Here is a 19,992-nt window from a genome sequence, read left to right as displayed (position 1 = left end):
CCCCACCTACTATAAGTAAAGCATTAGGGAACTTGGTTAGCCAATGGAGAATACGCTTTTCCAAAGATTCAAGTCACTGATCATTTTCAAGTTTGGAATTGAACCAATAAATGTTGGTAATAATGATGATGATGATGTTACAGTTGATGACAAGACAAAGCAAGTGACCAATAGGGTCCCAGTCTGAGTGTAAAATACTTCCATTGAAATGATTCATTAGAGTGGTGACTCCAGCAGAGAGTTCAGAACCATGAGAGAGACACAAATCATTTCCCCACTGACATCTGTAGAAGTTGACCTCAATCTGTTTTAAGCTGTTTGGCAATATAAAAATAAGGCTTTGTGCTTTACATGATTTCTTAACCCCCCGGCATTGAGTGAAACTATAGACAACGACAAGGTGGAATATGGAGGAACAGGAAGTACTACGAGATAAACAACAATTACTAAGTCTAGTAAAACTGAGAAGAAACCAGAGCTGCACAACATATTAAATGACTGAGTGAGAATAGTGGAGCATAACAAAGATACCTGTCAGACCTCCATATAGATTTAAATGATTGAGTGAGAATAGTGAAGCATAACAAAGATAACTGTCAGACCTCCATATAGATATAAATGATTGAGTGAGAATAGTGGAGCATAACAAAGATAACTGTCAGACCTCCATATAGATATAAATGATTGAGTGAGAATAGTGGAGCATAACAAAGATAACTGTCAGACCTCCATATAGATTTAAATGACTGAGTGAGAATAGTGAAGCATAACAAAGATAACTGTCAGACCTCCATATAGATTTAAATGATTGAGTGAGAATAGTGGAGCATAACAAAGATAACTGTCAGACCTCCATATAGATTTAAATGACTGAGTGAGAATAGTGGAGCATAACAAAGATACCTGTCAGACCTCCATATAGATTTAAATGATTGAGTGAGAATAGTGGAGCATAACAAAGATAACTGTCAGACCTCCATATAGATTTAAATGACTGAGTGAGAATAGTGGAGCATAACAAAGAGAACTGTCAGACCAAGAAACAACAAAGAGCTCACTGCCTTTACTGCAGGTAAAAACAGCAAAATAAAATAAAAAATAGAAAATAAAAAATAAAATAATAAAAATCCATTACTCCAGTAGTCCTGTGCAGAACAAAAGTTAAATCACCTCAGAGCTGGGAGTGAGATCTGCTCACATCAGAGGTAGATAACTAGGTATGTTGACTATCAGTTACAGTCTGGGAGTGAGATCTGCTCACATCAGAGGTAGATAACTAGGTATGTTGACTATCAGTTACAGTCTGGGAGTGAGATCTGCTCACATCAGAGGTAGATAACTAGGTATGCCCTGATAGGCTCTTTATTGACAACTCTAATAGGACAATTATATCAAGAAGACTTTATAACTGCCCTGATAGGCTCTTTATTGACAACTCTAATAGGACAATTTGGGTCGACATGGAAGAAGAACTTAATGCCCCATTTGGAGCATCATATTATCTGAGTCAACACTTAAATGTGGGACTGCAGAATCCCATAATGTCCCAAACTAAGAAATATGGAGTCAGATAAATAAGAGACAGATATCTTCACCTTTCCTGACAAGCTCTGCTTCGTTATGGAACAACCATAAATACAAAATAGGAGGAAAGGTGGTTGTCTGGAAAGAGTGGGATAGGTTTAGTTTTAGCCTCCACACTAATACATTTAATGTTTGCTTTATGTGTCAACTTGAATTTGAGTGTGGCTGTGGAAGACTGGTCCCTTGATGATGTCTGCAAGTGGCTGAGTACCAATGATCTCCATGATTCCATCCCATCATTCCAACGTTCACAATCTTTCTGAAGAATGCCAACTCTATTCAATAGTCCACTTTGCAACGAGCAAACTTTCTCTGTGTCCAGACGACTCACACATATTGTCCTCTATCACCAGCATGAACCACATGTTCTAATTACCTGTGGAGTTAATGGGTGTGGGAAAACAAATAGATGTTTCAGCGTCTATCGGCCACACATCTACCAAAACCACAGAGAGCTTTTCAGAGACAACTTAGATGAGAATTGCCCTCATGATGAATTTGAGACTGGGACTGATCCCATTGAAGATGACATGAGCGATGTAGAGAGTCTGCCAGAGGCTGAATATGTTCAAGCCACAGAGATCAACACTGAGCAGCTGATTGAACGTCTCTAAAACAATATCTGTCTTTTTATTTAGTAAATCAGGAAAGAACACTGCATCCCAGCTACGGTACAGAATAACATTGTTGAGGACCTCAGAACCATTGTTGATGCATTATGACACTACAGTGATCCCCTCAGGTTTCATCTGACAAATAAACTAATACATGTGGTTGAACAGGACCATCTCAGGGACTTGCTGAACAACTCTGCAGTATTTGAGGAATGCATTAGATGCATAATCTCTGAGTGGATGCTGGAGCATTACTGTGTGAAAGAACTGGACGTGGTCAGGACAATTGAAGTACCACTGAGCAACAAAGAAGGTTATAAAACAAGGTCATTTCAATACAGCTACATTTCCCCCAGGCTACACGAATATAAAGAGACATGAGACAAAACAATCATAATGAATCAGATTACATGGCCCCCAGGCTACATGAATATAAAGAGAAATGAGACAAAACAATCATAATGAATCAGATTACATGGCCCCCAGGCTATATGAATATAAAGAGACATGAGACAAAACAATCATAATGAATCAGATTACATGGAGAGGGGGACCTGATCCTAGATCATAATGAATCAGATTACATGGAGAGGGGGGACCTGATCCTAGATCATAATGAATCAGATTACATGGAGAGGAGGACCTGATCCTAGATCATAATGAATCAGATTACATGGAGAGGAGGGACCTGATCCTAGATCATAATGAATCAGATTACATGGAGAGGGGGGACCTGATCCTAGATCATAATGAATCAGATTACATGGAGAGGGGGGACCTGATCCTAGATCATAATGAATCAGATTACATGGAGAGGGGGGACCTGATCCTAGATCATAATGAATCAGATTACATGGAGAGGGGGACCTGATCCTAGATCATAATGAATCAGATTACATGGAGAGGGGGGACCTGATCCTAGATCATAATGAATCAGATTACATGGAGAGGAGGGACCTGATCCTAGATCATATTGAATCAGATTACATGGAGAGGAGGACCTGATCCTAGATCATATTGAATCAGATTACATGGAGAGGGGGGGGCTGATCCTAGGTCAGTACCCTCCTCTGGGATACTGCTTGTATGAAACAGAACACATAGTTGTAAAGTCTAGTTACAGCAGGTGTTTACTGCCATCTAGTGGAAGATACCAATAAAACACTTTATTATCAGGGTGGGGAGACGGCTGAGCTGAAACAGAAAGTAAAGTTGTTCTTTTGTTCAGGATCCATTTTGAGACGACAGAGCAGAAAACACTATATGGAGATTATTGAAAAATAAAGTAAGTATTTCTGAAAAATAATTTATTCTAAAGGACAGAGTAAGAGAATGAATATCTGTAATGAGATATTACTAGTTAGTAGAACTGCCACTTGAGTTGCTGACAGACAGCAGTTTTCAAAGTGTAAACTAATCAGTAGGCCGACATGTTATCAGTAAAACGTCTGGTAAAGATGGTGGAGGAGCTTTTCAACTATATGGTTTTATGTTATCTCAGGGTTTCTCAATCCTTTTGTTCTTACCAGCACTTACACACCTGATTCAACTAATCATCAAATATTTTAAGACAGTTTAATATTTGAGGCATACAAATGAACATTCTCAAATTAAAACCTTTTGGGTTTGTAGGCCCACTTACAATTATTAAAGGCCTACACTAACTCACATTTTGCAGGAAAAAAAACACAACTAAACTTGGTTTCGAGTAAATTAAATGTTTATCAAAAATAATGTAAGAGAGATGTCTTGAAGAAACGCGTCTGGGTTTAGAACTCTGTGCCTCAGTGCGCTGCGACTGTGGGAAGTTCGTTTTGCATGGCCCGGTGCTACAGGTGGGTGGACATTTACTTTAAGGACCAATGGATTGGTATAAAATGCGCAAACTCTGCTCACCCGGGGAGCCGGGCAATGCAAAACAAATTCCCCCAGTGACCGTTACTTTATTTCCTTATATGAAATGTAAAGTAACTTTGTAGCCGACGCAGTTCCAGAATGTCTGTTGAAACTGTGTCTCATATGGAACGTTAGAACAGTGGTGGAAACAGAACTCAGTTCTCAACTCAATTGTCATACTTGACTAAAAGTAAAGATTCCTTAATAGAAATTATTAAATTAAAAATGAAAGTCACCCAGTAAAATTCTACTTCAGTAAAAGTCTAAAAGTATTTGGTTTTAAATATTATTAAGTATCAAAAGTACATTTAATTGCTCAAATATACTTAATTATCAAAGTAAAAGTAAAGTAGTAATAATTTCAATTCCTTTTATTAATCAAACCAGACGGCACAACTTTCTTGTTATTTTAATTTCCGGATAGCCAGGGTCACACTCCAACACTCAGACATCATTTAAAAACAAAGTATTTGTGTTTAGTGAGTCCTCCAGATCAGAGGCAGGAGGGATGACCAGGGATGTTCTCTTGATAAGTGTGTGAATTAGACCATTTTCTGTCCTGCTAAGCATTCAAAATGTAACGAGTAATTTTGGGAGTCAGGGAAAATGTATGGAGTAAAAAAATCATTTTCTTCATGAATGTAGTGAAGTAAAAGTAAAAGTTGTTAAAAACATAAATAGTAATATATAAATAGTAAGTAGTACTTTAAAGTATTTAGAAGACAGATAAAAGTGTTAGAAGACAGATAAATGTGTTGATTTGTAGGAACCTGATGGTCTCTGTTGGAAATGTTGTGAAAAGAATCTGGCCTCGGCTATAAATATCTGGCATTACTCATCTCATATGTATATACTGTATTCTATACTATTCTACTGTATCTTAGTCTATGCATTACTCATCTCATATGTATATACTGTATTCTATACTATTCTACTGTATCTTAGTCTATGTATTACTCATCTCATATGTATATACTGTATTCTATACTATTCTACTGTATCTTAGTCTATGTATTACTCATCTCATATGTATATACTGTATTCTATACTATTCTACTGTATCTTAGTCTATGTATTACTCATCTCATATGTATATACTGTATTCTATACTATTCTACTGTATCTTAGTCTATGTATTACTCATCTCATATGTATATACTGTATTCTATACTATTCTACTGTATCTTAGTCTATGTATTACTCATCTCATATGTATATACTGCATTCTATACTATTTTACTGTATCTTAGTCTATGTATTACTCATCTCATATGTATATACTGCATTCTATACTATTCTACTGTATCTTAGTCTATTCATTACTCATCTCATATGTATATACTGTATTCTATACTATTCTACTGTATCTTAGTCTGTATTACTCATCTCATATGTATATACTGCATTCTATACTATTCTACTGTATCTTAGTCTATGCATTACTCATCTCATATGTATATACTGTATTCTATACTATTCTACTGTATCTTAGTCTATGCATTACTCATCTCATATGTATATACTGCATTCTATACTATTCTACTGTATCTTAGTCTATGCATTACTCATCTCATATGTATATACTGTATTCTATACTATTATACTGTATCTTAGTCTATGTATTACTCATCTCATATGTATATACTGTATTCTATACTATTCTACTGTATCTTAGTCTATGCATTACTCATCTCATATGTATATACTGTATTCTATACTATTCTATCTTAGTCTATGCCGCTCTGACATTGTGACCAATAACATTTGATTTGATTTGATTTAGATTAGGCTTTATACACTACATGACCAAAAATATGTGGACACCTGCTAGTCGAACATCTCATTCCAAAATCATAGGCATTAATATGGAGTTGTTCCCCCTTTGCTGCTATAACAGCCTCCACTCTTCTGGGAAGGCTTTGCACTAGATGTTGGAACATTGCTGCGGGGACTTGCTTCCATTCAGCCACAAGAGCATTAGGGAGGTCGGGCACTGATGTTGGGTGATTAGGCCTGGCTCGCAGTCGGCGTTCCAATTCATCCCAAAGGTGTTAGATTGGTTGAGGTCAGGGCTCTGTGCAGGCCAGTCAAGTTCATCCACACCGATCTCGGCAAGCCATTTCTGTATGGACCTCGCTTTGTGCACGGGGGCATTGTCATGCTGAAACAGGAAATGGCCTTTCACCAAACTGTTTCCACAAAGTTGGAAGCACAGAATCGTCTAGAATGTAATTTTATACTGTAGCGTTAAGATTTCTCTTCACTAGAACTAGGGGGCCCGAACCATGAAAAACAGCCCAGACCATTATTCCTCCTCCACCAAACTTTACAGTTGGCACAATGCATTCGGGCAGGTAGCGTTTTCCTGGCATCCGCCAAACCCAGATTCGTCTGTCGGACTGCCAGATGGTGAAGCGTGATTCATAATTCCAACGAACACGTTTCCACTGTTCCAGAGTCCAATGGCGGCGAGCTTTACACCACTCAAGCAGATGCTTGGCATTGCGCATGATGATCTTGTGTACGGCTGCTCGACCATGGAAACTAATTTCTAACTAATGAAGCTCCCGACGAACAGTTATTTTGCTGACGTTGCAGATTGGAACTTGGTAGTGCGTGTTGCAACCGAGGACAGACCATTTTTATGCTCTTCTGCACTCGGTTGGCCCGTTCTGTGAGCTTGTGTGGCCTACCACTTCACAGTTGAGCCGTTGTTGCTCCTAGACGTTTCCACTTCACAATAACAGCACTTACAGTTGACCGGGGCAGCTCTAGCAGGGCAGGAATTTGACGAACTGACTTGTTGGTAAGGTGGCATCCTATGACATTTGTCTATGGAGATTGCATGGCGGTCTGCTCGATTCTATACATCTGTCAGCAGCGGGTGTGGCTGAAATAGCTGAATTTTCTAATTTGAAGGGGTGTCCACATACTTTTGTATATATAGTGTACATGCTCTGTCCTGCTACTGGTAGGACTATAACATTATGTGAACTGACCTGAACAGGTTTAGGCTGGTCATCTATGATATGTAGGCTATAGCTGAGGTATAGACCTTGATCTGCATATCACTAACAAACTGCTATTATACATTATAACCTAGTCTACTTTACATAATATAAAATCTCTTACTTGATGCAAAAAAACTTTCTGAATGGATCAATGATGTCCATTTCAGCCCTTCTGTCTATATTCTCAGATACGTTTAGAAAATAACAGATTGAAAGACAATGAACAATAAATAGCCTACTGTTAGTGAATACAAATAATTGTGAGACATGGCCTTGTGTTGCTGTACTGTCTAGAACTACCTTAACAAACAGTGACTTATTATTATTATTATTATTGTTGTTGCTGTACTGTCTATAACTACCTTAACAAACAGTGACTTATTATTATTATTATTATTATTATTATTGTTGCTGTACTGTCTATAACTACCTTAATTAACAAACAGTGACTTATTATTATTATTATTGTTGTTGCTGTACTGTCTATAACTACCTTAACAAACAGTGACTTATTATTATTGTTATTGTTGTTGTTGCTGTACTGTCTATAACTACCTTAACAAACAGTGACTTATTATTATTATTATTATTATTGTTGTTGTACTGTCTATAACTACCTTAACAAACAGTGACTTATTATTATTATTATTATTATTGTTGTTGCTGTACTGTCTATAACTACCTTAACAAACAGTGACTTATTATTATTATTATTGTTGCTGTACTGTCTATAACTACCTTAACAAACAGTGACTTATTATTATTATTATTATTATTATTATTATTGTTGCTGTACTGTCTATAACTTCCTTAACAAACAGTGACTTATTATTATTATTATTATTATTGTTGCTGTACTGTCTATAACTACCTTAACAAACAGTGACTTATTATTATTATTATTATTATTGTTGCTGTACTGTCTATAACTATCTTAACAAACAGTGACTTATTATTATTATTATTATTATTATTATTATTGTTGCTGTACTGTCTATAACTACCTTAACAAACAGTGACTTATTATTATTGTTATTATTATTATTGTTGCTGTACTGTCTAGAACTACCTTATTAACAAACAGTGACTTATTATTATTATTATTGTTGTTGCTGTACTGTCTATAACTACCTTAACAAACAGTGACTTATTATTATTATTATTATTGTTGCTGTACTGTCTAGAACTACCTTAACAAACAGTGACTTATTATTATTATTATTATTGTTGCTGTACTGTCTAGAACTACCTTAACAAACAGTGACTTATTATTATTATTATTGTTGTTGCTGTACTGTCTATAACTACCTTAACAAACAGTGACTTATTATTATTATTATTATTGCTGTACTGTCTAGAACTACCTTAACAAACAGTGACTTATTATTATTATTATTGTTGCTGTACTGTCTATAACTACCTTAACAAACAGTGACTTATTATTATTGTTATTATTATTATTGTTGCTGTACTGTCTAGAACTACCTTATTAACAAACAGTGACTTATTATTATTATTATTGTTGCTGTACTGTCTATAACTACCTTAACAAACAGTGACTTTTTAGTATTATTATTATTATTGTTGCTGTACTGTCTATAACTACCTTAACAAACAGTGACTTATTGTTATTATTATTATTATTATTATTGTTGCTGTACTGTCTAGAACTACCTTAACAAACAGTGACTTATTATTATTATTGACAGTTACCATGGAGATGAAATGTCACAACTACATGTTGATGTGATGCATTAAATCACCTGGCTGTTTCTATGTCTGTTAGTAAATGTTTTATTTCTCAGAGATAATGAATTCATGAGAACAATTGACATTCAATAATGACTTGTCACTGTGTTAACCACAACCAACATGTTGGATCTCTGTTTAGTTGTCACTGTGTTAACCACAACCAACATGCTGGATCTCTGTTTAGGGGTCAGTGCTCTAAAATGAGTCTCTCTGGGGAGAGAGAGGAGGGGGGACCTGCCTCTAAAATGCATCTCTCTGGGGGACATGACACCAAAGCTAAGAGGTAAGATGACAATTTTATGAACAATTTATTAAGTTAATTTCCTAAATAAATAGCTATTTTAAGATGAATGCACTTACTGTAAATCACTCTGGATAAGAGCATCTGCTAAATCAGGGGTTCTCAATCCGGGGTCTGTGGAGGTACTGCAGGGGTTCTCAATCCGGGGTCTGTGGAGGTACTGCAGGGGTTCTCAATCCGGGGTCTGTGGAGGTACTGCAGGGGTTCTCAATCCGGGGTCTGTGGAGGTACTGCAGGGGTTCTCAATCCGGGGTCTGTGGAGGTACTGCAGGGGTTCTCAATCCGGGGTCTGTGGAGGTACTGCAGGGGTTCTCAATCCGGGGTCTGTGGAGGTACTGCAGGGGTTCTCAATCCGGGGTCTGTGGAGGTACTGCAGGGGTTCTCAATCCGGGGTCTGTGGAGGTACTGCAGGGGTTCTCAATCCGGGGTCTGTGGAGGTACTGCAGGGGTTCCACGGCACCCTGACTGTACTCGTTGCAATGTAAGACATTTGATAGAATTTTCACACGACACGACCACTTTGCCTGCTCTTAATTATTGCCTAATATAATGGAATGCATATTTTATTAACCGATTCTGATCGTTGTTACAAGCAGAATTTTGACAATATTACCGTTACATCAACACACTCTTCACACCCTTTAACAACTCTAAATATCTTTGACATAGTAGCATCAAGTCCCTTGCCAATAATGTTGCCTACAACGTTGCAACAATGTTAATTTTCATCAAACACATATTACGCCCCAGATGCCTTTAATTACCCAATTTATAGCCACGCCCAATTTAAGATTATTATTTAACAATTTGATGTTGCGCTCCAAAGGGATAACTTGAAATAACATGATATAGATAAATAAATAATCAAAAGAAAAACGTGTTTATTATACACTCTTAGAAAAGAAGGTTCCTTATAGAACCACTTCCTTAATATATGGAACCACTAAAAGTGATATATATTTTTGGGTTCAGTGAAGAAGAACCTCTTTAGTTCTGATCAACAAAAGGTGGATGTTTTGAGTATATGAACCCAGCACCCCTCCAGTGGTCAGATCAATTCCTTCCGTTTTTTTCCATCGCCCGGCCAGGGATTCGAACCAGCCACCTTTCAGCCACAGCTCCAACTCCTGCCACAGCTCCAACTCCTTAGCCGCTGGATGAAAACCTGAGTTAATCTTCAGAAATAAGCATGATTTAATCTGCCAAAATTAAGACAAAATGCTTGAGACATACATGGTATTGCTTGTGATACATAATTATTATACATAAATCATTGCCAAAAGCACAAGACATACTGTTGCATGTAGGTCTATATTATTTATAGATTGATCATATAGAAATGTAAAAACATTATTTTTAACTACTCCAAAGCAATTACATGTGGCGCAGGAACCACTGACTCACTGCATTACTCTATAGTATTATCAAGACACCTGCTGTTAACTCTTAACTACTTAGGACAGCTCACGAGGTGTCCTGAATATCTGCCGACTAGGTGGGACTAGAGACTTCATGCAAAGCTTTAATTTATACCAGAAGTGTAAAATGTCTTTATTCTCAGCACTTATACGACCAATTTTCTACTAAGAGACACTTTGGCGATATGGACCCAGATCTCAAAACATTGTTATAAAAAACTTAGAATGTTTGTTTTACATAATAATAAAACATGAATATTACTAATGTAACCCACTGTAAAGACTGGGTTTAGTTGATTGTGTCGCACTGCTCATGTCCGCTTCCTGGAACTGTCCGCGTTCCCGTACAGAACTGTCCGCGTTCCCGTACAGAACTGTCCGCGTTCCCGTACAGACATGTCCGCGTTCCCGTACAGACATGTCCGCGTTCCCGTACAGAACTGTCCGCGTCCACGTTCGGTGTGGCGCCAAGCATATTGTCCGGTTACGCGCAGAGTTGGCTGAGGTGATCTTGGAGAAAAACGACGGAGTTCACTACAGTGTTGAGACACCGAAGTTTAGTGTTCAATTTGCTTTTTTCTTTACGGTCAGGGACAGTATGAGTGTAGCCAGATCCTTTTCACTCTCTATCCTTGGTTCATTTTGTGGTTCACCGGATTCATCATTTTCATCGAGACGAGGTACAGAACGACCAGCTAGCTAGCCAAGCTAGTCGGTACAGTTAGGTAAGCTAGCTAGCTACTATACCAGCAGCATCCTAGTTAACTTAGCTAACAATACATCATTCTCTCGTTGACGGATGCTGACTACCTCTGTCCGGTTCTCCTCTCTCCACTAGATGAACGGTAACTTTAGTGTTTAACCCCTCTGTGTCCAAGGACCAATCTTTTGAATATTATTTTCAGGGCGCCTCAATAGCAGGTATTGAACACCGGGTAAATAATCACTAGTCAGAGCCTCAACCTCAGGATACATTCTTTATACAAAACATCTTAATATCTGATATTGCGCGTTAACAACCTCGGAATATAAAAGACAAGAGTGCGTCTTCCAGCCCTCCAATAAATTACATAATTCAACCCTCCCGGTTAGTAAATTTACCTCAACATGCCCCCGGAGAAGGCAGAGTAACGACACCAGCCTTTTAGCGGGGCTGACTACAACGCTCGCGTCGCTAAATTAATTTCGTTATTAAAAATGACACACTGCACGCGCACGCCAACGAGCGTCTAGAAGTCAGTTCTATTTGTGACACAGATCGCGCTGCATCTCCTCATTGGTTTATAGAAGCAGGTACCCACGTGCCATCTCCTCATTGGTTTATAGAAGCAGGTACCCACGTGCCATCTCCTCATTGGTTTATAGAAGCAGGTACCCACGTGCCATCTCCTCATTGGTTTATAGAAGCAGGTACCCACGTGCCATCTCCTCATTGGTTTATAGAAGCAGGTACCCACGTGCCATCTCCTCATTGGTTTATAGAAGCAGGTACCCACGTGCCATCTCCTCATTGGTTTATAGAAGCAGGTACCCACGTGCCATCTCCTCATTGGTTTATAGAAGCAGGTACCCACGTGCCATCTCCTCATTGGTTTATAGAAGCAGGTACCCACGTGCCATCTCCTCATTGGTTTATAGAAGCAGATACCCATGTGCCATCTCCTCATTGGTTTATAGAAGCAGGTACCCACGTGCCATCGCCTCATTTAGCAAAAAACATAAACATAACTTCTTTAAACAATAAAAGCTCATTTACTAACATTTCTGAAAATGGATATATAGCTTTTTGGAATGAAACTCTTCTTATGTTTCCCCATCTGAGCTCAGAGTAGATGAGAGATGTAATGTTTGTCTCTGTTGTGTTGAAGTCCAATCAAGCAGGAGAGACCAGCCTCCCCTGTACCCAGCTGTGTGTCCATGAAGAGTGACAAGTCTATGGTTCAACCTATACAGTTTAGAGAGGGAGACTTTTCTACTGAACAAAGGTAAGAAGAACTCATGGGTCATGGTCAGTGAGTTAAACAACACTGTCTCCAGTCATTTCTCCTCTCCCATTTCTATTTGTTGTTTTCATAATCCATAGGCTAATCCTTTTGTCCATTTTCATAGTCCTAAAACAATATTAAACAAACACAACATTCCCTCCGTGTGTGTGTGTGTGTGTGTGTGTGTGTGTGTGTGTGTGTGTGTGTGTGTGTGTGTGTGTGTGTGTGTGTGTGTGTGTGTGTGTGTGTGTGTGCTCCCTGGATGAGGAGATGTAATCTCATGTTTTGTTCACAGAAACCAACAGGAGAGATCAGAGTCAGAGATTCTCAGTGGTCAGTCTTCCCAGAGTCATCAAACAGACCTGGCCTCCATATTCAGTGTATGTGGTCCTGTTATGTACATTTGTTTTTGTTTACCTCAAGTAAAGTTGATCTGTCAATCATTAATTAATGTGTTAATGAGAAAGCATTTATTCTCTGGCTTAACTTATTTACTTTATTTATTTCAGATGCTTGAAAAGAATATTGTGACATTTGTGAAGAACGAGCTGAAGATGTTCAAGAGGATTCTTAGTCCAGAACTCCCAGAAGGCTTTGAGAGTCAGAACCAGGAAGTGGTGGATGCTGAAGATGAGAAGCAGGAGAGCAGTGCCAGAGAGGGGGCTCTGAAGATCACACTGCACGTCCTGAGGAAAATGAACCAGAAGGAGCTTGCTGACACACTGGAGAAATGTAAGATCTGTCTGCCTCATGTTTAATGGTGTTTTATAACATTTAAAAGCTGTAGCTAAAGTACATCTAAAGTAGCTGTGTAACTCAATGATATTGTAGCAGCCTTAACTAGAGGTCGACCGATTAGGATTTTTCAACGCAGATACCGATTATTGGACGACCAAAAAAGCCGATACAATTTTTTTTACATTTACTTGTAATAATGACAATTACAACAATACTGAATGAACACTTATTTTAACTTCATATATAATTAAATAATGCAAAAACAAAGTGTTGGAGAAGAAAGTAGAAGTGCAATATGTGCCATGTAAGAAAGCTAACGTTTAAGTTCCTTGCTCAGAACATGAGAACATATGAAAGCTGGTGGTTCCTTTTAACATGAGTCTTCAATAGAAGTTTTAGGTTGTAGTTATTATAGGAATTATAGGACTATTTCCCTCTATACCATTTGTATTTCATTAACCTTTGACTATTGGATGTTCTTATAGGCACTTTAGTATTGCCAGTGTAACAGTATAGCTTCCGTCCCTCTCCTCGCTCCTACCTGGGCTTGAACCAGGAACACAACGACAACAGCCACCCTCGAAGCAGCGTTACCCATGCAGAGCAAGGGGAACAACCACTCCAAGGCTCAGAGCGAGTGACGTTTGAAACGCTATTAGCGCGCGCTAACTAGCTAGCCATTTCACTTCGGTTACACCAGCCTCATCTCGGGAGTTGATAGGCTTGAAGTCATAAACAGCGCAATGCTTGACGCACAACGAATAGCTGCTGGCAAAACGCATGAAAGTGCTGTTTGAATGAATGTTTACGTGCCTGCTTCTGCCTACCACCGCTAAGTCAGATACATAGATACTTGTATGCTCAGTCAGATTATATGCAACGCAGGACACGCTAGATAATATCTAGTAATATCATCAACCATGTGTAGTTAACTAGTGGTTCTGATTGATTGATTGTTTTTTATAAGATAAGTTTAATGCTAGCTAGCTACTTACCTTGGCTTACTGCATTCCTTGTGGAGTGCAACGAGAGGCAGGCAGGTCGTTATTGCGTTGGACTAGTTAACCTGAAGGTTGCAAGATTGGATCCCCCGAGCTGACAAGGTGAAAATCTGTCATTCTGCCCCTGAACGAGGCAGTTAACCCACCGTTTCTAGGCCGTCATTGAAAATAAGAATGTGTTCTTAACTGACTTAAATAAAGAAGAAAAAAAGAAAAAATCGGCGTCCAAAAATAACGATTTCCGATTGTTATGAAAACTTGAAATCGGCCCTAATTAATCGGCCATTCCGATTAATCGGTCGACCTCTAGCCTTAACACAACACCTAGTGACCTCATCAAGTAGCAGCAGGGATGTGTTGTGGTGATTAATTTAGAGAGAGAAGATTAGAGAGACAACATTAATAATACCATCAATAATACCAATAATAATATAATCAGTCACACCAGTCTGTAATGCATTATGAAAACATTTACACATTTATACAGTCAGTTAAGAGAATAAATTATTATAATGTAAAACTTTATAACAGTCCTACAATACTGTAGTCATTAAAACAGACGTAATATTAATATCCTCTGTGTTATTTCTTCATTCAGATGAGCTTGCTGTGATTTGCCAACGTGAACTCAAATCTAATCTAAAGAAGAAGTTTCAATGTGTATTTGAGGGGATCGCTAAACAAGGAAACCCAACACTTCTCAATAAGATCTACACAGAGCTCTACATCACAGAGGGTGGAACAGGAGAGGTCAATAATGAACATGAGCTGAGACAGATTGAGACAACAACCAGGAAACAAGCAAGACCAGAGACTGCAATCAAATGTAACGACATCTTCAAACCCTTAACTAGACAAGACAAACTTATCAGAACTGTGCTGACAAAGGGAGTCGCTGGCATTGGAAAAACAGTCTCTGTGCAGAAGTTCATTCTGGACTGGGCTGAAGGAAAAACAAATCAGGATGTCCAATTTGTATTTTCATTCCCTTTTCGGGAGCTGAATTTGATGAAAGAGGACAAACACACTTTCATTAAACTTCTCAATCACTTCTCAATGGAAACCAAACAATCAGGATTCTCCATCTACAACAAGTACAAAGTTCTGTTCATCTTTGATGGTCTGGATGAGTGCCGACTGCCCCTAGACTTCCAGAAGAACAAGATCTGTTGGGACGTCACAGAGTCAACCTCCGTGGATGTTCTGCTGACAAATCTCATCAAGGGAAATCTGCTTCCCTCTGCTCTCCTCTGGATAACTACCCGACCTGCAGCAGCCAATAAGATCCCTTCAGGGTGTGTTGACCAGGTGACAGAGGTACGAGGGTTCAATGACCCACAGAAGAAGGAGTACTTCAGGAAGAGATTCAGTGATGAGGACCTGGCCAGCAGAATCATCTCACACATAAAGACATCAAGGAGCCTCCACATCATGTGCCACATTCCAGTCTTCTGTTGGATTTCTGCAACAGTCCTTGAACACATGCTGAAACATAAGAGAGAAGAGATGCCCAAGACTCTGACTGAGATGTACACACACCTTGTGGTGTTTCATACCAAACAGAAGAATGAAAAGTATGTTGGGAAAGAAGAGACAGGTCCACACTGGAATAAAGAGAGCATTCTGTCACTGGGAAAACTGGCTTTTCAACAGCTTGTGAAGGGCAATCTGATTTTCTATGAAGAAGACCTGAAAGAGGCTGGCATTGATGTCAGTGAAGCCTCAGTGTACTCAGGATTGTGCACACAGATCTTTAAAGAGGAATGTGGGCTGTACCAGGACAAGGTGTACTGCTTTGTTTATCTGAGCATTCAGGAGTTTCTGGCTGCTGTATATGTGTTCCTCTCCTTCATCAACAACAATGAGAATCTAATGGACAAACTGCAAACAAAAGACGAGCCTGAAGTTACGTTCTACAAGAGTGCTGTGGATAAAGCCTTACAAAGTGAGACGGGAAACCTGGACCTTTTCCTCCGCTTCCTTCTGGGCCTCTCACTGGAGTCCAATCAGAAGCACTTACGAGGTCTACTGACAAAGTCAAGAAGCAGCTCACAGAGCCATGAAGAAACAGTGAAGTACATCAAGGAGAAGATCAGGGAGAATCCCTCTCCAGAGAGGAGCATCAATCTGTTCCACTGTCTGAATGAACTGAATGACCATTCTCTAGTGGAGGAGATCCAAAGCTACCTGAGCTCAGGAAGTCTCTCAAAACCCAACCTGTCACCTGCACAGTGGTCAGCTCTGGTCTTTGTGTTGCTGACTTCAGAAAAGGAGCTGGATGTGTTTGACCTGAAGAAATACTCCAGATCAGAGGAAAGTCTTCTGAGGCTGCTGCCAGTGGTCAAAGCCTCCAGAGCTGCTCTGTGAGTAAATAAAATTACATTTAAGAACTAATCATCAGGAGAAAATATTCAGTTTCTAGAAAATGTGTTATAATATGTATATAATATTATATTGAATAACATATTGAATAAATGTATTTATTTTTACATTAGTATAACATTATGGCCATACAATTCTAGGAGACGGAAGATGAATCTATATGTTGTTTGGGAGAATAAACCAAATGTATCTGCCATTGTCCTTCTACACTAATCGTTAAATTAACAGTGTGTTTGAAGTCATGATGATCTCTTTTTCAGGCTGTCAGACTGTGGAGTCACAGAGGAAGGCTGTGCTTCTCTGGTCTCAGCTCTGGAGTCAAACCCCTCACACCTGAGAGAGCTGGACCTGAGCTACAATGACCTGAAGGATTCACGAGTGAAGCTGCTCTCTGCTGGACTGGGGAATCCCCACTGTAAACTGGAGACTCTGAGGTCAGTATTCCTGTAGTTGGTCAACAAGTGATAACTGTTCACCAGATCCACATGTGTTTACCAGACACACATAGTCCACACCATATGTGTTTGGACAGTGAAACTTACAGTTTTACATTTGGTGCTATGCTCCAGCATTTTGGATTTGAGATAGAATGTTTCATATTAGGTGACAGTCCAGAATGTCACCTTTTATTTGAGGTTAATGGTGAGAGGTTAGCGTGTTTAGTTGTAGTCTCTGTTATTGGTAATGGTGAGAGGTTAGCATGTTTTGTTGTAGTCTCTGTTATTGGTAATGGTGAGAGGTTAGCATGTTTTGTTGTAGCCTCTGTTATTGGTAATGGTGAGAGGTTAGCATGTTTTGTTGTAGCCACTGTTATTGGTAATGGTGAGAGGTTAGCATGTTTTGTTGTAGCCTCTGTTATTGGAAATGGTGAGAGGTTAGCATGTTTTGTTGTAGCCTCTGTTATTGGTAATGGTGAGAGATTAGCATGTTTTGTTGTAGCCTCTGTTATTGGTAATGGTGAGAGGTTAGCATGTTTTGTTGTAGTCTCTGTTATTGGTAATGGTGAGAGGTTAGCATGTTTTGTTGTAGCCTCTGTTATTGGTAATGGTGAGAGGTTAGCATGTTTTGTTGTAGTCTCTGTTATTGGTAATGGTGAGAGGTTAGTATGTTTTGTTGTAGTCTCTGTAACTTTCTCACAATTTCATGATTGATACATGATTTTTCTTATTCAAGGCATCGTCAGGATTCATTTAGTAGTGTTTAGAAACTTGTTAATAACTTAGACATAAGATTAAGCCCCAGATTACCTCACTGTCTGTCTTCTGACTGATACTGCTTTTTAAACTGGTCTGGTCAGTCTACTCAAATATTTGTACTATACATTTTTCTATCTACAAGCAATACTTTGATAATTTGTAAGTTTCTAATGATGATACATGAATTTATGAATAGATATGGAAGGATTCAGGACACTGATGTATCTGAATATGTTGAAAAAATATACTGCCACTATTTTCACCACCAAAGAATATCAGTGTGATTTTAATATGATTTGACTCTTTGCAGGCTGTCAGGCTGTCTAGTCACAGAGGAAGGCTGTGCTTCTCTGGTCTCAGCTCTGAGGTCAAACCCCTCACACCTGAGAGAGCTGGACCTGAGCTACAATCACCCAGGAGACTCAGGAGTCAGACTGCTCTCTGCTGGACTGGAGGATCCACACTGCAGACTGGAGAAACTCAAGTATGTAGAGGGTTTATGTCCATGTTCATATCAGACATGTTTGACTTATCAGGCAAGTTAAGACAAACATTCTGACCACCACTTGGACAAAGTTATGTTACTGTGTGTGTGTGTGTGTGTGTGTGTGTGTGTGTGTGTGTGTGTGTGTGTGTGTGTGTGTGTGTGTGTGTGTGTGTGTGTGTGTGTGTGTGTGTGTGTGTGTGTGTGTGTGTGAGAGAGTCCTGTGTGTGTGTGAGTTCAGGTGTATCCCTCAATGACTGTCTGTTCTTCTGCTTACCGCTACAGTGTGGAACATGGTGGAGAGAACAGAATGAAACCTGGGCTTAGAAAATGTGAGTGTTGACTGCTGTGAAGAATATGACTAAGAATAAGTCTTAATTCAAGTTAAGTCAAAGTCAAAGACCACCATCATTACTGACTTGGTCATATTAAATATCAGCTGTAGTTCTACAGAAGCAGAAATCAGGGACACCAACGTTTACAAAGAGTTGCTTTGACAATGTGTGTGTGTGTGTGTGTGTGTGTGTGTGTGTGTGTGTGTGTGTGTGTGTGTGTGTGTGTGTGTGTGTGTGTGTGTGTGTGTGTGTGTGTGTGTGTGTAATTAATGGGAATAAGTGTGTTTTATATTACCATACAGTATAACATATGATCATTCAACAAGTCTCAAGTTACCTTAACTTCTCCTTTTGATACCTAGAAACATCTACATTAAATGAATTAGTGAAAAGTGAGTTAACATTCTAATGTGAATGATGATGATTTCTAATATTGTGTCTGGTTTCATCCATCAGATGTCTGTGATCTCACACTGGACCTAAACACAGTAAACAGACACCTCTCTCTGTCTGAGGAGAACAGAAAGGTGACATGTAGGAGAGAGGAGCAGCCGTATCCTGATCACCCAGAGAGATTTGAGGACTGTAGACAGGTGCTGTGTAGAGAGGGTCTGACTGGGCGCTGTTACTGGGAGGTAGAGTGGAGTGGGAGAATGGGGGCTGATATAGGAGTGACATATAAAGGAATCAGCAGGAGAGGAGAGGTTAATGACTGTTGTCTTGGATACAATGACAAGTCCTGGAGTCTGTTCTGCTCTGACAACAGTTACATTGCCAGGCACAATAATAATCCCACTACCATAGACGTCCACCCCTCCAGCTCCCACAGAGTAGGAGTGTATCTGGACTGGCCAGCCGGCACTCTGTCCTTCTATAGAGCCTCCTCTGACACACTGACCCACCTGTACACATTCACCACATTCACTGAGCCCCTCTATCCAGGGTTTGGGGTTTATGAAGACTCCTCAGTGTCCTTGAAATAATAACCTGACACACACACACACTGGACACACACACACTGGACAGACACACACACACACTGGACACACACACACACACACACACACTGGACAAACACACACACCCACACACACACTGGACAAACACACACACCCACACACACACTGGACACACACACAGGACACACACACTGGACACACACACACACTGGACACACACACACATTGGACACACACACACACTGGACACACACAGACTGGACACACACACACTGGACACACACACACTGGACACACACAGACTGGACACACACACACTGGACACACACACACTGG

At 39.4% G+C, this 19,992-nt stretch overlaps 1 protein-coding gene across 1 annotated transcript; it reads left to right on the top strand.

Moving 5' to 3' along the window:
- Window positions 1–3,306: 3,306 nt before the first annotated feature.
- LOC129841942 (NLR family CARD domain-containing protein 3-like) lies at window positions 3,307–18,438 on the top strand. The gene is made up of 8 exons (XM_055910314.1): window positions 3,307–3,483; window positions 9,042–9,140; window positions 12,445–12,561; window positions 12,857–12,941; window positions 13,071–13,293; window positions 14,893–16,663; window positions 16,943–17,116; window positions 18,189–18,438. The coding sequence occupies exons 2-8, from the start codon at window positions 9,058–9,060 to the stop codon at window positions 18,421–18,423; spliced, it is 2,688 nt and encodes an 895-aa protein (XP_055766289.1). The 5' UTR covers window positions 3,307–3,483; window positions 9,042–9,057; the 3' UTR covers window positions 18,424–18,438.
- Window positions 18,439–19,992: the final 1,554 nt, after the last annotated feature.

This window comes from Salvelinus fontinalis, unplaced genomic scaffold (assembly GCF_029448725.1).
Source record: "Salvelinus fontinalis isolate EN_2023a unplaced genomic scaffold, ASM2944872v1 scaffold_0004, whole genome shotgun sequence".
Lineage (NCBI taxonomy): Eukaryota > Metazoa > Chordata > Actinopteri > Salmoniformes > Salmonidae > Salvelinus > Salvelinus fontinalis.
The sequence above is the reverse complement of the archived record's forward strand: the minus strand, read 5'-3'. Positions and strand labels throughout refer to the sequence as shown.